At 40.6% G+C, this 22,305-nt stretch overlaps 1 protein-coding gene across 1 annotated transcript in view; it reads left to right on the forward strand.

The window, feature by feature from the left end:
• ACSS1 (acyl-CoA synthetase short chain family member 1) overlaps nt 1–22,305 on the forward strand; it is a 1,456,620-nt gene that overhangs the window by 809,812 nt on the left and 624,503 nt on the right. Inside the window, exon 6 of the mRNA XM_044057731.1 lies at nt 19,766–19,913. Coding sequence (XP_043913666.1) covers nt 19,766–19,913 — 148 coding nt within the window. The remainder of the gene's footprint in view (nt 1–19,765; nt 19,914–22,305) is intronic.

Raw genomic sequence — 22,305 nt, forward strand, 5'->3', positions numbered from 1 at the left:
CAGAACCAAAGTCTTCAAACTAAAGCTAAGTACCCCGTTGGGGAAACTTTTTCTTGCTCCTTACCGATGTCAGTAAAAGTTAATAATTGCATTACTTATGGGAAGCAAATACCTCATAAGGATTTTCACTTGTACTGTATTCCTTGCCTAGGCCCTGATCACAACATGCCTTGCTGTCGGTTTTGTGCTAAATTTAACCAATGCACTATTAAGCGTCAGTATATTTTTGCTTCTAAATATTTTGGTTCAAGATTTAACTACCCTGAAATGTCGTTGGTTAGCAATCCGACTACCGGAGTTCACAAAAAAATGCAAGGAAAAAGACAGAGACAGACCGTCGAGGTCCAAAACCGACAACGAAGCTTCTCCTAAGCCAGTTGCCGGTTCGCCGGTACTCAGTGAGGCACTTTCGCAGCCCCTGATACCCGGTACTTTTGAGTCGCAGGCCTCTACCGAGACCCATTCATAGTCCGGTATGCTGTGAGATTCTCCAAGTATTGAACCCGTGGATGTCTCTCCCTTGGATGGGTCTGGAGCCACTGAGCAGGCACCGGCTTCTGAGGGTGTTTTCAGGCCTCAGCATTTTTATAGTAAACCAACGCCATCAACACAAATAAGGCCAAAACCAACTTCTATGTCTAAAAAAATGACGCATGAGCCACATTCTCAGGCCCCTATGCCTAAAAAAACAAATGATCAAAATGGCTGTAGATTTAATTACCTTGATCAGGGGTTCCCAACCCCCCCGCTAAGAGGCCTAGGCAAGGCAGTGATTATGAATCTTCAGATCAGGTTTCCATTTCTTCTGATTCCACTTCTGATCAGGAATTTTCTATTCCTCCTTATCAGGACTCTGATACAGAGAAATCCATCCCATCTGCTTCTCCCCCTGAGGATTACTCTTTTGGAGAGACTCTGCATACTTTAAGGGAACATTTTCACTGGGAGAGTCAGGATTTCTCAGAATCAAAAAAGAGGCTTAGGGATTTTCTTCTTCTTCCTCAGCATTGGACTTTGGCAATACCTCCTGTATTAGACATTGATGATGTGTTCTCGGAATCAAGCATGACTCCTGATTCCCTGCCTCTGGCTCCTAGTAAGCCAGACAGATATTACAGGATTCCTGACTCCCACAAATTTCTTTTCAAAAATCCTGCTGCTGATCCTGAGACTATTTCTCAGGGTCCCAAGGGTGTTAAGGCTTTTACAGCCAAAAATCCTACCCCTTCTGATAGAGATTCCAGGGCGTTGGATAGATGGGGTAAGAAGGTTGATATGTCTGCAACCTTGGCAATCAGGGCTTTAAACTGCCAGTTTCATATGCCTAAATATCAACAGCATGTTATGGGCTTACTGAAACAGAAAATTATGTTGATTTCTGTTTGTGTGGAAAATAAAGAGTTACAGAACTTATTGCATTCAGCAGAACAGGTTGGAAAGCATACTTTGCAATGTGGTTTTGATATCTTGGAGGCCTCTTGTAGGGCCGCCGTAACTGGATCTGTGATAAGAAGGAATGCCTGCCTCAAAGAGCAAAATCTGCCTGATCTTGTTAAAGCTAAATTGTTGGATCCCCCTTTACAGCATGACAGTCTGTTTGGTAATAAGGCAGAAGAGGTTTTAAAGAAAATGGAAGACAAAGCTAAATCTATGCAAACTGTAAAAGATTTCTTGCAAGTGCAGCTCCCCCAGGTTCAGTAGGCACTGGCCTACTAAGAATTGGTCCTTTCCTGTGTCCAACAGAGCCACTCAGGGCAAACCCAGGTGCTCCAAAGGCTCCAGATACCAATCACAGGGATCTTACAGGTCAAAGCAATGGGGTGCCTCCACCTCCAAATCTGGAGGTAACAAAGCACAACCCTACAGTAAGCAGTCTTAATGACTTTCCTCTGCCATCTCCAAGCACTTATATTTTGGCAGCCCCCGTGGGGGGAAAACTAGCACTTCATGCTCAAAATTGGCATTTAATTACCCAGGACAAGTGGGTATTAAACATAGTATCCCATGGGAACAGATTTCATTTCCACATGTTGCCAATTCCAAACGGATGGCCAGATCTGCCACCAAACCATTGGGCAGAGGCCCAGAAACAAGTCATGTCCCTCATGGATATGGGGGCTATTCAACCAGTACCAGAAAAGGAAAAAGGATAAGGATTTTATTCAAGACTTTTCCTGGTACCCAGGAAAGACAAATCATGGCGTCCAATTCTGGACTTATCTATACTCAACACATTCCTGGACATTCCAAAATTCAAAATGCTGACTTTACAACAGCTACTGCCTATGCTAGGCAAGAATGCCTGGTTGGTAACTCTAGACTTAAAAGAGGCATACCTGCATATCCCAATAAGGGAGTCTTGCAGAAGATACCTCCGCTTCAAAGCAGGCTTTTTGCATTACCAATTCTCTGCACTGCACTTTGGCTTATCTACTGTGCCCAGGGTCTTTACAAAGTGCCTGGCACCAGTAATTGCATTTTGCAGACAAATAAACATTCCAATTTATCCTTATCTGGGCGATTGTCTCATTCAGGCAGAGGATAAGGACACTCTTCTTCAACATCTGGCGTTTGTAAAAAGGCTTCTAGCATGCATAGGCTACACCATAAACGAAAAGAAATCGTAACTGGTACCCTCTCAAATAATTACATTCCTGGGTGCAAGCATGAATACAACTGCCCAGATGGTTTACATCACGCCATGAAAACAAATTCAATTGACAACATACTTCAAACAAATGGCAACAAAAACCCGTCTATCTGCAAGACAAATTCTGCAGGCTTTGGGGTTCATGGCATCCTGCATTCTACTAATTCCATATGCGAGACTGCATATGAGGAAACTTCAGTGGTACCTAAAAAGCTTATGGAGTCAACATTGTCACAGTCTGGAAACAATGATTCCTCTCATTCCCTGCCTGCAATAGGAGTTTCTTTGGTGGGCAGAGACATGTCACCAAAACAAGGGACTGTCATTTATTCTACCCCCTAACACCCAAACCCTAACTACAGATGCATCAGACTATGCTTGGGGGCCCCACCTGGCAGGGAGATGCATTCAGGGCAAATGGAACCCAAACCAAATGCATCTACATATCAACCAGAAAGAAATGCTAGCTGTTCAGAATGCTCTGACAGCCTTCAGGGACTTAATTAATCCAGGACAACTACTGATAAAGATGGACAACACCACAGTTATGTGGTACATAAACAAGCAGGGGGGTACCCACTCCTACCCCCTTTGCAGACTAGCCATGGCCTTGTGGAACGCAGCCTTGACTTACCAAATACATCTTCAAGCTCAATTCCTGCCAGGAAAGCAAAATACTCTGGCAGACCTAAGCAGAAATCTTATGTACCCACCCGAATGGAAACTGGAGCCACAAATCTTCAGCATGTTAACACAAAAATGGGGAAGCCCGGACATAGATCTGTTTGCCCCTCCCCAAAACTATCAGTTGGACAAATTCTGCACAAGAACTCATCACAAAAAAGCTGGGAAAGTGGATGCTCTATCCTTCCGCTGGAAAAACCTATCAGTCTATGCCTTTCCCCCTCTGCCTCTACTCTCCAAGGTCTTACTAAAAGTCAAACAGGAAAAACCAAAATGATTCTAATTCCTTCGGACTGGCCTCGCCAACACTGGTACTCGCTTCTAAGGAATATGTCACACCTTCCTCCGTGGTACTTGCCTCAAACACCTCACCTATTGTCTCAGCAGAACTGTCAAATTTTGCACACTCATCTCCAAACTCTGAATCTTGCAGCATGGCTAATCAACTAATTTTACCAACCACATCTCTCAGTAAACCTGTGATAGATGTCATTTTGGAAGCCAGAAGGTCTAGTACTAGAAAATCATATGCTGATAAATGGAAGAGATTCTGTGCTTGGAACCAAGCACAAGGAATAGACACAGCAAAACCCAATATTCCTCAGATTTTACAATACTTAACTGAGATGCTTGACAAGGGCCTATCTTTGTCTTCAATAGAAATCCATGTCTCTGCCATCTCGGCTCATTACAACACAGAGCCTCCCCTCTTTTCTCATCCCCTGCTAAAACAGTACCTCAGAGGGGCCACAAATTTAAGGCCTCCCAGTAGAGCGCCAACGCCTGCATGGGACCTCAATTTTTTGCTGGAAAAACTCACCCTACCTCCTTTTGAACCTGCAGCTACTGCGGATATAAAATTTCTTTCTCGAAAGACAGCCTTTATTTTGGCAGTCACTTCAGCTAGAAGGGTTTCAGAACTACAGGCTCTCCTGGCAGTGGAGCCTTTCATTATTTTGTACCTGGACAGGGTGGCCCTCAGGACCAATCCTTCTTTTATGCCTAAAGTGGTATCCAGTGTGGCTCTTAACCAGACCAGTCACCTGCCAACTTTCTTCCCAAATCCGCAGAACAAGGGAGAGCGGATTCTGCATTCACTGGATGTACCCAGACAACTAAGATTCTACTTAAACAGGACAAAATCTCTAAGAAAATCTGAGCAACTACTGGTGGCATTTGCTGCAGGTTCAGAGGGGAAGGCTACATCAAAGCAGACTATTTCAAAATGGATAAGCTATTGCATTCATTTCTGCTACTTGCACCATGGTAAACCTGTGCCCAAGAGGATCAGATCCCATTCCACCAGGGCTGCCTCTACTTCAGCAGCTTTTTTCGGAGGGGTCCCTACCAGAGACATTCTAGAAGCTGCTACTTGGAGCTCAGTTCATACATTCACAAAGCATTATCATTTACCTCTCTTTTTTAAATCCAGGGCAGGCTTTGCCACTGCAGTCCTGCAGGGCCTTATAGCTGCTCCTAATGCTGTTTAGTTCCATCCTTCCATCCATAGGTTTGGGATTCTACCCAAATGTAATGACTGCAACAGTGAAACACGAAGAACATAGTTCAGTTGTGTACACTTACCATAAATGTAGATGTTCGAGTGTATTCACTGTTGCAGTCCGGATTACCCACCCGCCAACTCCCTTTCTATACCTTCTCTTTCATTCACTATACTCAAAAGCCTTTGTAGTGTATTTGCTTTTAGTTGAAGGTAAATTTTATGTTTCTAAAGTGCATTTATATATTTACAGTTTTATATATATATTTTTTTGCTCCCCATTTGGGGGGCACCTGACATCTGGGGCAAGAAAAACTGGTTAAAATGGCATCGGCTACATGTTTTATACCCCTGACGACCTGAGGTCGTGGAAGAAGAGACAGCAACTGACGCAGGACCCAAGACTTTGTTATTCAGGCCGACTGAGGGCAACCTGCCAGCAGATTACCCAAATGTAATGACTGCAACAGTGAATATTCTCGAACATCTACATTTATGGTAAGTGTACACAACAGTACTTTTTATAGCGGGGAAATGAAAGAGATAGAAATTAGCCCAAAATGGCCAATAAACTACTACTTTCTGGGGTGAAACCACTCCTCCAGGGACAGATAGGCTGCTCATAGCTCCCCTCTCTCACAGGTGAACAGAGAAACTTCCTTCTATCCAAGTAAGGTATGGGAAAACACAGCCCTGAATTCAGCACTAACCTGAAAACTGGAATGTACAAGCTTAGAAAAGCCGGAAAACAAGTATATTTTTTTGTTTTTTAGATACAATCAAAAAAACACTTTAAATGCACAGAAATGGCTATCACACTTGAGTGTTTAGCCTACAACAGTTAAACAGGTAATTTAAACACAAAAATTACTTTGTTAAAGTGCAGGCAGTAAAATAAGTACAATATGTAGCTGAAACAAGCTTTTTAAATCACAGAAACTCTAATAAATTGGAATTTTAGGCGGAATTGGCTAAAGGCAGCAAGAAAATGCAGAAAAATGATACGTGATCACTCTAAAGTCTTTCTTTTGTCTGTCTGCTGCTGAAGAACACTGCAGGGCACCAGGCAGAAGCTTGCTGAGCTGTATACAAGTGCAAAAACCTCGCAAATGTGGGTTTTATAGCAGGGAAATGAAAGAGATAGAAATTAGCCCAAAATGGCCAATAAACTACTAATTTCTGGGCTGAAACCACTCCTCCAGGGACAGATAGGCTGCTCAAAGCTCCATCTCTCACAGGTAAACAGAGAAACTTCCTTCTATCCAAGTGCGGTATGGGCAAAAACAGAAACTTGTAACGCAGCCCAGAATTCAGCACTAACCTGAAAACTGGACTATACTAGCTTAGAAAGGTGGGAAAACAAGTATATGTATATATATATATATATATATATATATATATATATATATATATATATATATATATATTTTTTTTTTCTTTTCAGAAAATAAAGCAGATACAATAAAACAAAACACTTTAAATGTACAGAAATGGCTATCACACTTGAGTGTGTAGCCTACAACAGTTAAACAGGTAATTTAAACACAAAATCAACTTTGTTAAAGTGCAGGCAGGCAAAAGTAAAAGTCTTTCTTTTGTCTGTCTGCTGCTGAAGAACACTGCAGGGCACCAGGCAGAAGCTTGCTGAGCTGTATACAAGTGCAAAAACCTCGCAAATGTGGGTTTTATAGCAGGGAAATGAAAGAGATAGAAATTAGCCCAAAATGGCCAATAAACTACTAATTTCTGGGCTGAAACCACTCCTCCAGGGACAGATAGGCTGCTCAAAGCTCCATCTCTCACAGGTAAACAGAGAAACTTCCTTCTATCCAAGTGCGGTATGGGCAAAAACAGAAACTTGTAACGCAGCCCAGAATTCAGCACTAACCTGAAAACTGGACTATACTAGCTTAGAAAGGTGGGAAAACAAGTATATGTATATATATATATATATATATATATATATATTTTTTTTTTTTTCTTTTCAGAAAATAAAGCAGATACAATAAAACAAAACACTTTAAATGCACAGAAATGGCTATCACACTTGAGTGTTTAGCCTACAACAGTTAAACAGGTAATTTAAACACAAAAATTACTTTGTTAAAGTGCAGGCAGTAAAATAAGTACAATATGTAGCTGAAACAAGCTTTTTAAATCACAGAAACTCTAATAAATTGGAATTTTAGGCGGAATTGGCTAAAGGCAGCAAGAAAATGCAGAAAAATGATACGTGATCACTCCAAAGTCTTTCTTTTGTCTGTCTGCTGCTGAAGAAATCTGCAGGGCACCAGGCAGGAGTTTGCTGAGCTGTATACAAGCACAAAAACCTTGCAAATGCGAGTTTTATAGCAGGGAAATGAAAGAGAGAGAAATTAGCCCAAAATGGCCAATAAACTACTAATTTCTGGGCTGAAACCACTCCACCAGGGGCAGATAGGTTGCTGAAAGCTCCCCTCTCTCACAAGTAAACAGAGAAACTTCCTTCTATCCAAGTAAGGTATGGGCAAACACAGACACTTGTAACGCAGCCCTGAATTCAGCACTAACCTGAAAACTGGATTATACTAGCTTAGAAAGGTGGGAAAACAAGCATATATATATATATATATATATATATATATATATATATATATATATTTTTTTTTTTTCAGAAAATAAAGCAGATACAATAAAAAAAACACTTTAAATGCACAGAAATGACTATCACACTTGATTGTGTAGCCTACAACAGTTAAACAGGTAATTTAAACACAAAAACAACTTTGTTAAAGTGCAGGCAGTAAAATAAGTGCAATATGTAGCTGAAACAAGCTTTTTAAACCACAGAAACTCTAAGAAATCTGCATTTTTAGACGGCATTAGCTAAAGGCAGCAAGAAAATGCAGAAAAATGATACTTAATCACTCCAAACTCTCTCTTTTGTATCTTTGCTGCTGTAGAACTCTGCAGGGCACCAGGCAGGAGCTTGCTGAGCTGGATTCATAGGTTCATAGGCAGGTACTAGGCTATCTGCCTGAAGGCATTTATAAGCCTAGCCATAATGTGTTGGCTTTCGCTGCCCCCTTAGATTAGTTCCCTGTGCTGTGTCCAGCAAACCCACTAAAGTGATCCCCGGGGTAAACTTTCTGTTTCCCATCCACTCGTCAAGGTTTCTTTTGAAGAGTGTTAGCGAGGAGCTCTGCCTAATGTAGATTGGAATCTTGGTCCAAAGTGTGGGAAGTGTCTGGGACAGGAATCTGTCCCTCCAGCACGTCCTATTTATTGTTGTGGTGAGGTTTAGATCTCTAGAGCGTGTGGCTTGAGAGGATAAGGGTTTCTTTAGGTGGAGCATGTCCATCAATTTTGGGTTGGACATGGCCTTGTATGTCAGGCAGAGATCACCTCTGAGTAGGCGGTATGCAACCGAGTACAGCTGGAATTTCTTCAATCGAGCTGCATAGGGCATCTGCTTGAGGCTAGTGATCCTCTTGGTGAGGTACTTCTGTGGTCTTTCCAGCTGTTGCAGGTGTCTTGTAAGGTACATCCCAAATGGGGTGTTATACTCTATGATGGGTCTGATGAGTGATGAGTAGAGGGGCACAATGACCTCTTTTGATCAGGATGCGAACCCTTTTGTGATTAGGTGTGCCACATAGAAGGATTTTCTAACTACTTTGGCAATGTGATTATCAAAGGTGAGATTACTACCTACTTGGGTCCCCAGATCCCTTATTACGTCTTCCATATTTAGGGGACTATAACCTATATGGTAGTTTGTGGGTACTTTGTTTTTTCCAAAGGGGATGACTATGCACTTTTTGGCATTTAGCTTGAGGCCATGACATTGACACCAAGTATCCGTCTCAGTGAGACCCTTTTGGAGGATGTCTGTGTCAGCCGAAGAGTCAGTTATAGCTCCTAGTTTGCAGTTGTCTCCGAACTTAGCCAGCCATAGTCCTCCTGTGCTTGCCTGTACCTCTGAGAAATATATGTTGAACAGGAGGGGTCCTAGGACTGAGCCCTGGGGATCGCCACTTGTAACTGGTTTAGAGTCGGACCTAGCTCCCGCAACTTTCACCATGTGGGTTCTTTCTGTGAGCCATTTGGCAACTCATCTTCTGACTTAGGGATTTATGTCCAGGCTGGTGAGCTTGTATATAATACCAGAATGGGGAATGGTGCTGGAGGCCTTTGCGAGGTCTAGGTAGGCTGTGTGTACCACCTTTCCCTCATCTATAGCCTTGGTAACTGTCTCAAAGAAGTCCACCAGGTTTAAGAGGCATGATCTGCTCTTAACAAAGCCAAACTGGGTAGAGTCCAGTGTTTGGAGGTTCCCAATGTCTTTGTTAATGAGTTGCATGATGATGCACTCCATAGCCTTGCAGACCAAGCTAGTCAGGCTTATAGGGCGATAGTTCCTGGGGTCTGTTGTGGCTCCACCTTTGTGGAGCGGAATAATCGTTGCTGTGCGCCACTCTATGGGTACATAGCCTGTGGAGAGGCTGAGTTTGAACAGTGTGTTTAGGTGAGGGGTTAGTTCGTCTTTGAGCTCGTGTAGTACGCAGCCTGGGACACCGTCCGGTCCCATTGATGCTGTGTTTTAGGCTTTGGAGAGGGCTGTTTTAACCTGAGTGTCTGTGATTTCAGGGACTCTACATTCTTCTGTTATCGTTATGGGCCCTTTTGGGGGTGAGAGGGGGTGAAGTTTGTGCTGAACCTGTCTGCCAGGATATTGGCAATATCGGCCATTTCAGTTTATTTTGTGCCATTCTGCACTAACTCTGAGCAGATCTGAGCATTGCCACTTAGATTCTTGACATAACTAAAGAATGCCTTGTGGTTATCTTTGGAGTCCTTGGCAATTTTTCTTTCAAAGCTCCCCTTGGATGATTTTATGAAGGATCATAGTTTCTTGCTGATACTAATCAGGGATTTCTTCTCTTCTTGGGATTTTACTCTTTTCTGTACTGGTTTCCTCCTTCTATTGTATAGCTTGTTTATGGCAGGAGTCCACCAGACTGGTTTCCTTTTCTTGGAGGAGTGAGTCTTGGTTTTGCTTGGGATAGCACGATCCATGCATTCTTGTAGGTGCCCATAGAATGCATTAGTAAAGGATTTTGCAGCTTGGACAGCATTATCCTTTAGCATGGGGGCTTTGATCTTTCCACTTCGGTCTTAAGTAACGTGAAGTTAGCTTTTGAAAAGTTTTTCACAGTGGTTTCCTTGTCCAGGGGTGGGGCCGGAATGTGGATATCCAAAGTGATTTGTTTATTGTCGGATTTAACCAGTGAGGGGGTGACCTCCGGTGTGGAAGAACGGTCGCCCATGTTGGTGATTACCAGGTCCAGTATGTTGTCACCTCTGGTGGGAATGTTGACCAGCTGAACCAGGGCGTTTGAGTTTAAAAATTCTAGGAAATGTTGGGCAAGGGAGTTAGTACTTGAGTAGTTCTCCCAGTTAATGTTTGGGTAATTGAAATCACCCAATATTAAGGTGTTTGTTAGGACCTTTATGTTTCCCAATATTTCCAGAAACACAGAATGGGGATCCTGGGACATGGTGGGTGATCTGTAGCAAGCTACGATTTGAATTGTAGTTTTGCCCATTGTTAGTTGCACATTGATGATCTCTGAAGCATCATGCTGTGCCACTAACCTGGAGGTGTGGGTATCCTTGATGAATATGGATACGCCCCCGCCTTTTGTATTTCGGTTCAGGTTGTCTGGCCGAAATGTATGGTATGAGTTGTAGCCTGGTAGTGCTGGGGTGCTCTCTGGAGCCTTAAGCCAGGTTTCTATTACTGCACATATATCGATTTTCTCCATATTGAAGAGTGCCTCGAGTGTATACATTTTGAAGTTTAGACTTCTGGCATTGAGTAGCATTACCCTCATTTTTTTGTTACTTGTGCTGTTTATGCCGGTGGGTTTGTCTTTTGAGCCTTGCCTAAAAAGGCAGTATGGGGGTGGCAAGAGCCTTGGCCAGTATTTGAAAGCCTAAGGGTGACAGGGGCAAGCTGTCTCTAGTGAAGCAACGTGGCTTGTCGAGCATGTCATCCCAGGCGGACAGACACTGGATCTCCTTTGAATGACACCAGAAACTTAGCCAATTGTTGAAATCGAGAATTTGTTCTTTATACCGTGGTATCATTCTTGGTGAGGGCAGGATGCTAATCAGGATCAGGGTCATATCGGCCTGGGCTACGTGATCAGAGAGCTCTTCCATGTAGTCCAGGGATGTATGGCTCAGGTCATTCAAACCGAAATGGACAATGACAGAGTCATATTTGTACTTGTTCTGGAGTGACCTGAGTGCTTGTTTTATGTGACGGATCCTGGCACACGACAGGCAGCTAACAGTAACCTTCTCCTTTTTCAGCCTAGTGAGTGGGACGTCAGTGTGCCTGACTATAGAGTCACCTATTACTAGTATGTTGGGTATGTGATTTTGCCTTAAGGGCTGTGATTGTGTGGCACGCTGGTTTTGTGAAGTATGTGTTTCATGGTTTGTGTTGGGGGTGGAGGTTGCTTGGGTGTTTGCTTTGGAGGTCTCATTTGGTTTTGCAGATTTTTATTTAGAGCCTCCAAGTATGTTTTCTTGTATTTATGTGTGTTTTTTGCCGGTGCGGGTTTAATGGGACTATGTGAGACTGGTGGTGTGATGCAAGTATTTCCCATCTCCTCTTGACTGTCTGATCCAGTCTTGGGTTGAGAGAGCTTATCCTCTAGTTTGGCTGTATAATTGCATCTCTCGCATGTATTAGGGTTTGGTGGTAGGAGGAGAGGGTTGTCTGTGTACATGATGCAGTTGTAACATTGCCTCAAAATGCCCAGATTCACCAGTTGGACTGGAGAGTACACCTGAAACTGCCTTTTGGACATGCCTGGATAGGTACTGTGAATTGTTTTACTGGATGGCTGGTACGGTCGAATAGAGAGCCTTGTCCAGTACAGGAGGGTCTAGTGCTAGGGATTATAAGTGCTTGCTATGAGGTTTGAGCAAGTGCCAGGCTGAGAAATGAATGGCTTGAGTGCTTAAATTGAAAGTTTGTCTAGTTCCAAGGGAAAAAATGAAGAGGAGACTTTGTGGAGCTGGAAATAATTATACCCTATCTAACTAGCGCTGTCCGACGCGCAAAACCGGGCAGATGTGGGTTTTATAACAGGGAAATGAAAGAGATTGAAATTAGCCCAAAATGGCCAATAAACTACTAATGTCTGGTCTGAAACAACTCCTCCAGGGACAGATAGGCTGCTCAAAGCTCCCCTCTCTCACAGGTGAACAGAGAAACTTCCTTCTATCCAAGTAAGGTATGGGCAAACACAGAGATTTGTAACACAGCCCTGAATTCAGCACTAACCTGAAAACTGGACTATACTAGCTTAGAAAGGCGGGAAACACATATATTTTTTTTTTTTTGTTTTTTTTTTTTTTTTCTGAAAATAAAGCAGATACAATAAAAAAAAACACTTTAAATGCACAGAAAAGGATACTTATTGTTACATATCACAGATCAGAGTTGTAGTCAATGCTCCCAATTAACCAGAAAAAAAAGCTCAAAACTGAGCCCTGTTTCATCAGTCTTCAATCAGACAGGTTCTAACTGCACACTCCTGCTACTAGGGTGCAGGGGAACCTTCTCCAAAAAAGATGGCATGGATCAGTGCTCAAGTTATACAAACAAAGCTAGATTCAGCAGGCCTGAATCTGGTCTGTGTTACAGCAACAAGGCACACCAATTTCAGAAAGAAACAGTTCAAATAAGCATGCACACTAAGCCTGTGACCAGAAATTCCCAGCTCAGAAGGGCAGAATTCAGCCTCTCCTCCCACAAAAGTGCAGACCACAAGCCCTATTAATGTAGAATAACTGACCTGAAGCCCAAGTGCTTAAGCCAGAACTAATACACTTTTAGAATAGCAGACACTGGGCCTTCAATCAGCAATTCCCATCTTAGAAGGATGTAAGCTACCTGTCCTGCCAAAACAGTGCAGACCACAAACCTTAATGTAAAACAACCTGTATGAAGCCCAAGTGCTTAAACCAAAAGACTTAGAATAACAGTTACAATTTAATCAGGCTACTACCAAGCAGTAATAAATGCAGCAGAATAAATAAAATTGAGTTCTTTTAAAAAAAGCAAAATAAAGTAGGAGGAAACACAAATACAGTAAAAGCAGATGAATAAAGTGCAAATTTATTTATTTATTTATTTTTTTAAGTGCAAGGAGAGAGAAAGGAAGAACATAAGTGGGTTGCCCTTCTCAAATCTTCTATCAGTATTAAGTAGAGTGAACACTAGACTCAGAATATGATCTCACTGTACTCGGTTAAGTGAGCAAATGAGATGGACCCAGGAGGAATGTTCTAATACAGACTTACAGGAGGGGCGGGCAATTCCAGAGCCATCAACACTAACACCAACACAAGAACAGGGAGAGTGGGTGGGGAATGAACTGCAGAGAGACAAACAACACAGTATTCAATGAAATGCACAATCAGGAAACAGAAAAAATGAAATACATTACTTTTAAAACTGCAAGTTTGTACTTAACAGAAGACTAAAATATAGTACTGCAAGTTTCACTTAACTTCGGCTTCTAATGCAGATGATTGTAGCCAAGCAAGTCTTAGAAGTTGAGCATAAAATGATTTCTCATACTTTGTGGCTAGCACTTAAAGTACAGAGGAAGCCCTCTAGGCTATTTAAATATCAGATAACAAAGAAGTAAGAAGGCCACCACCCCCTCTTATAGCAGAGAGACAAACAGCACGCTATTCAATGAAACACACAATTAGGAAACAGAAAAAATGAAATACAGTACTTTTAAAACTGCAAGTTTGTACTTAACAGAAGACTAAAATACCCTACTGCAAGTTTCACTTAACTTCAGCTTCTAATACAGATGATTGTAGCCAAGCAAGTCTCTCAGAAGTTGAGCATAAAAATTCAAGTGCAAATTCAAGTGCAAAAACCTCGCAAATGCGGGTTTTGTAGTAGGGAAATGAAAGTGTTAGAAATTAGCCCAAAATGGCTAATAAACTACTAATTTCTGGGCTGAAACCACTCCTCCAGAGACAGATAGGCTGCTCAAAGCTCCCATCTCTCACAGGTGAACAGAGAAAGTTCCTTCTATCCAAGTAAGGTATGGGCAAACACAGAAACTTGTAACACAGCCCTGAATTCAGCACTAACCTGAAAACTGGACTATACTAGCGTAGAAAGGCGGGAAAACACATATTTTTTTTTTTTTTTTTTTTCAGAAAATAAAGCAGATACAATAAAAAAACACTTTAAATGCACAGAAATGGCTTTCACACTTCAGTGTGTAGCCTACAACAGTTAAACAAGTAATTTAAACACAAAAATGACTTTGTTAAAGTGCAGGCAGTAAAATAAGTACAATATGTAGCTGAAACAAGCATTTTAAATCACAGAAACTCTAAAAAAAATGGCATTTTAGGCGGAATTAGTTAAAGGCAGCAAGAAAATACAGAAAAATGATACTTAATCACTCCAAAGTCTCTCTTTTGTCTGTCTGCTGCTGTAGAACTCTGCAGGGCACCAGGCAGGAGCATGCTGAGCTTGCTGGGTGCTAAGCCAGGGGTGAATTTGCATTTTCCCATTCATTCATCCAAATTACATTTGAACAGAGTGATAGAAGTACTTTGCATTATATGGAGTGAAAGTTTCACAGAAGAGGTATTCTCTGTGATACGTAACTATCCTTCCAACATGTTTGTATTTATGTTGCAAAAGAGATTGTCCTTGAATAGGTGTTCGTGCTACCAACGGACTTGCAAATGTGTAACAGATCTGATAGAACAGGGTCTGTTGAGGGTCTGTAAATGAGACAGAGGTCACCTCTTTGTAGCCTGTATGATACTGAGAAGAGGAACGAGGCTATGAGATACATACATTTATGGACCTAGATGCCTTACCTTTAGTTATAAATTGTGCAATGAAAAATGACTTCCGTACAAAACTGGGTATGTGGTGATCAAAGGACAGTTTGTTGTCGATATAGTTAATTTAGTTTGTTTACCAGGGTAGTACACTAATTACCTGGGTTGTGTCTGCAAATGGTCTGTTGTGAAGAAGTTCACAAAAAATAAAACAGAACAAATTCACAGAGTAATCATTGAAGGTAGATAATCCCGTAGACAGTTGATATAATGTGGAAAATATGAATGAATTTTACTAGTAAGTATGAGAGGGAAGCAGAAAGTAAGAATAGAGAGTCAAAGTAGGAATGATGCAGGATCAACTTTTAGACATGTGTTGTCAATGTGATAATTATAGGGAAGTCATGCTTACCAAAGAATGCGATTATGCATTTCTTAGCAATTATTTTTAGTCCATGGTTTTGACAATAGCTATTTGGTTAGGAAAGGTCCTCTTACAGAAGTTTGGTGTTCTCTGGGGAATTTATGATGGCACCAAGTTTATAGTTGTCTAAAGACTTCATCAGCTCTAGGCCATTAACATTTGCTTTGACCTCTGAGAAGTAAACGCCAAAGAGGAGTGGTCCAAGAACTGAACCCTGAGATACACGACTAATAACAGGTCTTTTGGAGGAAGTACAGTCACCCACTCTAATTTCATGGGTTCTGTTTATTAACCGGTTTGCTTCCCAGTGAGTTAAATAGTGATTTACATTTAGCTGGGAACGTTTATCTACAACACCTGAGTTAGGGATGGTATCATATGCCTTTGTGAGGTCTAGATATGCAATATGTACTGATGTCCCCTCTTCCGTTGCCTGAGTAACTTTCTTGTTGATGTTGACCTGGTTAATAGGCAGGATCTGTCTTTGACAAATCTGAACTCACCTGGGTCAAGAGTTTGTAGGTTACCTATGTCCATATTTATTAATGTCATAATGATATTTTTCATAGCCTTACAGATGAGGCTGGTCAGGCCTATGGACCTATAATTATCTGTGTCCATTGACACCTCACATTTATGCAAAGGGATGACTGTTGCAATCCTCCATTCATCCAGCACAAAACACATTTTTAAGCAGATATTGAATAACCTGCATTGGGTGTCTGTCAAGTCATGTTTCAGATTGACCAGCAGGCAGCCTGGTATGTTTTTCAACCTCATAGAAGTAGTGTTCTTGACCTTGGATAGTACCTTGAGGACTTATTCTTGGCAGAATTTTAGAGGGGGTGTAGATGTAGGCATGTGATCTGGTAGAGGGGGTGAAGTTTAATCCAAATTTGTCCATTAAAATTGGTTATGTGCTCTGGATCCAAGTATGTGATAACCTTTACTATTAGTTTTGCAAAATGTGAGGCATTATTTCTGAAATTTCTAACATAGTTAAAGAATGCTTTGAGGTTATCTTTAACCTGGGTGGCTATTTTTACTGTATAACTGGCTTTGGTTGATTTGATTAGGGTCCAAAGTTTATTGTTAAGTTTATCCAAAGTATTATTGGCATTTTGATTGTTAAATTTATTTTTGCATGCACTGAGTGCTTTCTTTTATTGTAGAGCATGTTTATATTAGGGTTCCACCATGGAGGTTAATTTTAAATATGGCAGATAGATGTATTTATGGGGGGTATTTACATGTGCATAGAATTTGGCAGTAAAGACTTTTGCATAAGAATTAGAGTTGCCAAAATGCAAGAGATTTTTGAATTCAGCCAGTTCATCACTCAGTTGTAGTAGACTAGCTTTGGCATAATCTCGGAATACTGACATATTGGAAGATGCTTCCAACTTTAGTGTTAAGGTGAATGTGTCTGATTTGTGGTCCAGTCTGATCACAGAGAAAGTAACAACTGGTGGAAAGCAAAGCTGTTCTTTATCGGTAAGGACTAAGTCCATGATTGTATTGCCCCTGAATGGGGTGCAGAAAAATTGGTCAAGAGAGTTTGTAGTGATGACGTTGATACATTTCTGGGCATACATGTCTGGGGGCGTACATGTTTCCCAGTTAATGGAGGGAAAGTTGAAGTCCAAGGAGAAGATGTTTGGTGTAATACATAGGGACTCCATGCTGATTGGGTAGAAGTTATGTGCTGATGGGGACAAAGAGAGGGTCCTAGAGCTAATAAGGAGATTTGTTAATATTAAGTTAGATGTGGAGGAGTTCCAGGTCATTATCTTGTCTAATTTGCTTGGTGGTGAATTTTTTTTTTTTTAAGAATATGGAGACATCACCACCTTTAGTGCCGTCATCTAATGTGGTGGGCCTGAACGTGTGGAGGGTATTGAAACCCTGCACTGATAGTGTGCTCTCAATGATCTCAAACCAGGTGTCCATGATGATGATGTATATATCATGTGTTCCAGGGTAAGGAGTGCTTGTAGTGAGTGGAGTTTTTTGTTAAGGCTCCTAGCATTGAGCAGCAATACCTTTATGTTATCCAGAGTCTGTTTTATGTTGGAAGCTTTAGAAGACTGATGCTGCCTAAAAAGGCATTGTGGGATGAACAAAGATTTATCCAGTATACAAAACCTTTGGGGAGGTAGGCCATCCCTGGCAAAGAAGTTAGGGCTGTCTGCCATCTCCTCTCAGGCTGATATATATTGTATCCCTTTAGGATGGCACCAGAAGCTAAGTTAATTGTTGAAGTCACTGATATTTTGATTGTATTATGATATGTCCTTTGCTTTTCTGTGACACTGCTTGTCTAGTAAAGTATAATGGCATTCTGTTGTCTTTGCCTTTTGGCCTGGTATATGTCTGAAATAGGTCCTTGAACTAGCTCACACCTCTGCTTAACAAACTATAAATAAATAAATACTGAACTAGGTATGTCCCTAGTATGAATATTCCAGGGCTAAGTCTGACTGGGGAAGCATGAATGGCTGGCAGACATGGGGACAAAAGATACCTAAAAATATTATTTTAAGTGTTGCCAAAGTGACTGGTTTATCAGGGGGGAACACAAAATTCATTGCTATACTCTAGAAAATGTACAGTTCTTAATAATTCTTAGATATGAATATAGGAACAATACTTACTTAAGATGGCTTTTTGTGTTAGCCTACAGTAAGTGAAACAAACAAATAAATAAATAAATAGCCTGTCAGTTAGTGAAGAGGATTAAGAGTGTAGATGTTAACATACTGCATTCTGTAGTCAGGAGTTTGCGAGACTCTGAGCAAGTCACTTAACTAGACAGTCCTTTTGTGCTCAGTCTGAATAAGGCCTGTATGGAGTAGTGCTATATCCTAGTGGCCCATGTAGAATAGTGCTTTATCCCAGTGGCCCATGTGGAGTAATGCTATATCCTATTGGCCCATGTAGAGAAGTGCTGTATCCCAGTGGCCCATGTGGAGTAATGGTATATCCTAGTGGCCCATGTGGTACAGTGCTCTATCCCAGTGGTCCACGTGGATTAATGCTATATCCCAGGGGCCTGTGTGGAATAGTGCTATGTTCCAGTGGTCCATGTGGAGTAATGCTATCTCACAGTGGCCATTGTGGAATAGTGATTTATACCTGTTAACAAATACAGATATATAAATGTCTGACTGGCAAGTAGTATGACAGTCTCATATTAATGTATACCTATCCCAGTTTCTTTCCATACATAGTATTATAAAAGGAAGCTGACTCTACTCTGGCATGTAACAAAGAAAACAAAGCTCCAACAGGCTCACATAAACAGTTGTAAGCATTTCAAGTCTTCTTGGACTATGCTGCAAAATTGATCAAGACATGGTAGGAGTGAACAGTGTCTACAGCTGGGTTACACAGAAATGCCACTTAGACTCCGAAATATTTTCATACTGCCGAAGTCACTTAAAAAAGCAAATCATGCAGTACTGTACATTACTGCCAGGTACTGACATTATCAGATTACTGTTACTATTAGTGCAAGATATTAAGTCAAGCTGCTAAAGCCATAGGAAGGGGGCATACAGACCCAACACCATATTGGTGGGGGAAGCAGAACAGCTTGAAAGTTTACAAGCTGTCATGTTTACTATTAAGAGGTCTTAAATTACAGACAGAGGATGGTGCCAAAGGGTGCTAAACACGTGTGTTACCTGGGGTGCCACACTCCCTTTCTGTAGTTCAGAGAGTTGCTAACACTTACCAATAGCAGCTATAAACCATATTGGGCCGAGAAGCAAATGAGAACTTAGCATTAAACATTTCATTCAAGCAAATGGCTGAATTAGCAAACTGGCATGTTCGTGTAGTTGCACAGCAGGTTCCAGTTAAAGTTGTTTGACTTTATCATGCTTTTCAGAGAGCTATATTTCAATCTTTGCTGTTTGATTTTTTGCATGTCCTGCCTTTTAGGTTTTCTTCATTTGATATTTCAGCATGGATTCCATTGGCCTGCATTACTTTCTATAATATTCCTGTTCTGTCTGCTTCACTGTGCCTGCCTCAGTGGTGGAGACATCTTCGTGTCCCACTTAGTACTGTGAAGCTGTTTGCTTTGGTCATTAACTAGAACTTGTAGCACTGTGCAATTGTAACTCTCTATTTCCTGTTATCCATACGTATCTGTGTTATAGCTCAGCAGAAGGCTGACACATCTTTCTGTTCAACATTATGACAGTTGACCTAGAGAAGGTGGATGGGTTGCTAAGAAGTACCTTACCTGCTGTTGTATGGTGCTAAAAAGCCGCCTTCATACTAGAACTCTCATTTTTGTTGAGTCTGGTCTCAGTAGTGGCTGTGCCATTAATACTAAAACATCAAGACAGAAATTAACAGGGAATTATTTTATAAAAAACAGAGTGCTACACAGTAAACACAGTACAGCAGTTAAAACATTATTTTGGCACTTTCAAAATTCAAATATATTAAGATATAAGGGGGACATTTATGTTCCCATCACTAGCATAGATGAATGACTGGGAATTCCAAGATACAATCTCATATCCATAGAAAAATAGCATTCTGTTAACAAAATGAATGCAGCTTTATTATAGTAATTAACCTGCTGCTTATTTTTTCATTATAGTATGTTTTTGACTACCACCAAGGGGACGTTTTTGGCTGTGTGGCTGACATTGGATGGATAACTGGACATAGTTATGTCGTATATGGACCCCTCTGCAATGGTGGTACAACAGTTTTGTTTGAAAGTACTCCTACATATCCTAACCCCGGTGAGTAACCACTTTTTGAGTGTGTTTTGCTTCACTTTCTAGATTGTCCATGTCCAGCACTGTAGAAGAAATATGTCATGTGTAAGTTACACAGGGAAAGGAAACTGTCACATCACAAGGGGATTAAGGCAGAATGTCCAGATAAGGTGTAAAGCAACAAACAAAGCATGAGGAGGAGGATCATAAATAGTGCAGATGAAGGAAGACCGTGCCAGAGCCAAAGAGTCATATGTGTATGTATTTATTTTGCCTGGAAAGTTCCACCTGGACATAGCCCATTTCGCAGTAGAAGCCTATGGAGAAAAGTTCCAAAAGAATAGAAACAATATAATAAGCAAATACATCAATAGCAACTGATACAAGTATGCATCACAGGCAAATATAAGGTAAACATTACAAAATATATTTCCAGAAGGCAAGACTTGTATAAGCAGGGAAATAAAGGGAGAAAGTGAACCATAAAGATAGTGTATCATTTCAAGTTGTGAGCCGAAGCTGGAACTCTTAAGTGAGTATATCTTATGTGACAGCATGGGCTAAGATATTATATGGTGGTGATGATCTCAAGCTATATAATAGATTTCAAATTATTATAGTGTTGTTTGGATGACAAGCCCTAAGTGAAATTAACACTTTTATTATATATTTGCTAAAGCAGATGCAAAAGGAGAGCAAAAAAGCAGGGAGTGGTGTAGGAAGGCTGTTACTGTTTATAAATGTCTGTGACAAGTTGCAAATATTTTTTTTCTGTAAAACATGCACATCTTTTTTTCAATATCTTTGAAGTAACAGTGTTACCCAGAAAATAGATTTCAGTTCATTTATCAGTTATGAATTCCAGAAGTTTTGTTAAAAATGTTACTTTCAGTTGTATTCCTCTTAAATATAGAGATTACAAACTTGAGGTCAGATAATAACTTTCAGGTCCCCAAAAATGTAAATTGCATATTTTGAATAGTAAGATGGAAGTCAGAATTACGAGTATTGTTAACTGTTATCAAAGCTGCATTGTAGAAATGCTACCCATTTGCCACTGTAGGGCTAGGCTCTCTATGCTATTGTCCATTCCATCCACTGACATGAATTGTAGTCTTATCTACACCACCCAGTGGGATCTGTCTCTAGTATTTAGCAGGTTTGTTGCTGTCTGTTGCTGTCTCCCTTCTCATCAGCTTTACTTCTCCATAGTTATGGTGTCAGGCCTTCTTATAAGACATTCCTTGGTGCTTATCCTTCATTCTGGACTTTTATTTATTATTTATTTGTTTTACATTTGTTTACCGGGGAAGTTCGACTGGACAGAGCTGTCCGTTTTCAGCAGAGGCCTGGGGAGAAAAGATCCAGAACAATTGCTAACATACTATACATAAGATATGTACATGAGCATGTGGTTTAGACCTACTGTTATAAATATAGCAGATAATAGCATATGTTTGCATAAGATACTTACATAAGCATAGTGGTTTAGACATACAATTAAAAGTATAGCAGTTAGTAACATATGATTAATAATGAACCAAGAGAAGATCTTCTATGAAAAGAACCTTTATTAATTTTGAAGTATAATACTTAAACACCAGGAGGATTGAATTGTGAAGTTAGTTGGAAATATTTGCTTTAATGATTTTAATTAGTTAATTAATTGATTGTTATTTTGTATATAGGGATATTTTTCAGATATTGCTTGTTACTCCTTGAAGGTCTTATGACCAAGGCGCTAGAGAGAGAAGATTAAACTTGTGTGGATCTGTAGCCTGCCTTGTGGTTCATTATAACTTCTTTTATTGGTTTATTTTAATTGGTTTGCTTGTGGTTCGTTTTTAGTAACATATGATTGTTGTTCATACAGTATGTTTAGCAGAGATAATCTTGAAGATGTAATGAAGATAAGACAAAAAAGGAAAAACTAAAAAATACTAGCCAGTTTGTCAAAGGAGGAGAATATAGACAAGTTCATATGAGGTTCATTGACATTTTAAGGGAAGGCTTTTCACCTTAGTCTAGGGGAAAGTTAGTGGGTATAGATGGGACAGTGGGGAGTAGGTGGCGGTAAGTAACGTGTGATAATATATAGTGCATCTGTGGGAGTTTTAAAGAAGAGGTTGGATAGTGATTAGGGGAAAGATGTTAGAATAGATCAGCCAGGTGCTAGGCAGTTGCATGTCTAGGAGTAGTTTAGGTGGGAAATTAGCTGTTTTTTGAAGATGGTTTTGTTAGGTTGTACCGATTTGTAGTGGTAGGGAGTTCCAAGTCTTGGCAGTGTTGCTAGAGTAGAGGGTGTCACCAGAGCTGTAATGGCTTTTGGAGATTGACAAATTATGCATCTTTTTACACCCAGGATATTTTATTGATTGGGATACAGTCCAATCACAAGTCCCATCAAGGAGGATCC

Source organism: Protopterus annectens, chromosome 1.part2 (assembly GCF_019279795.1).
Source record: "Protopterus annectens isolate FY-2018-M chromosome 1.part2, PAN1.0, whole genome shotgun sequence".
Classification (NCBI taxonomy): Eukaryota; Metazoa; Chordata; order Ceratodontiformes; family Protopteridae; genus Protopterus; species Protopterus annectens.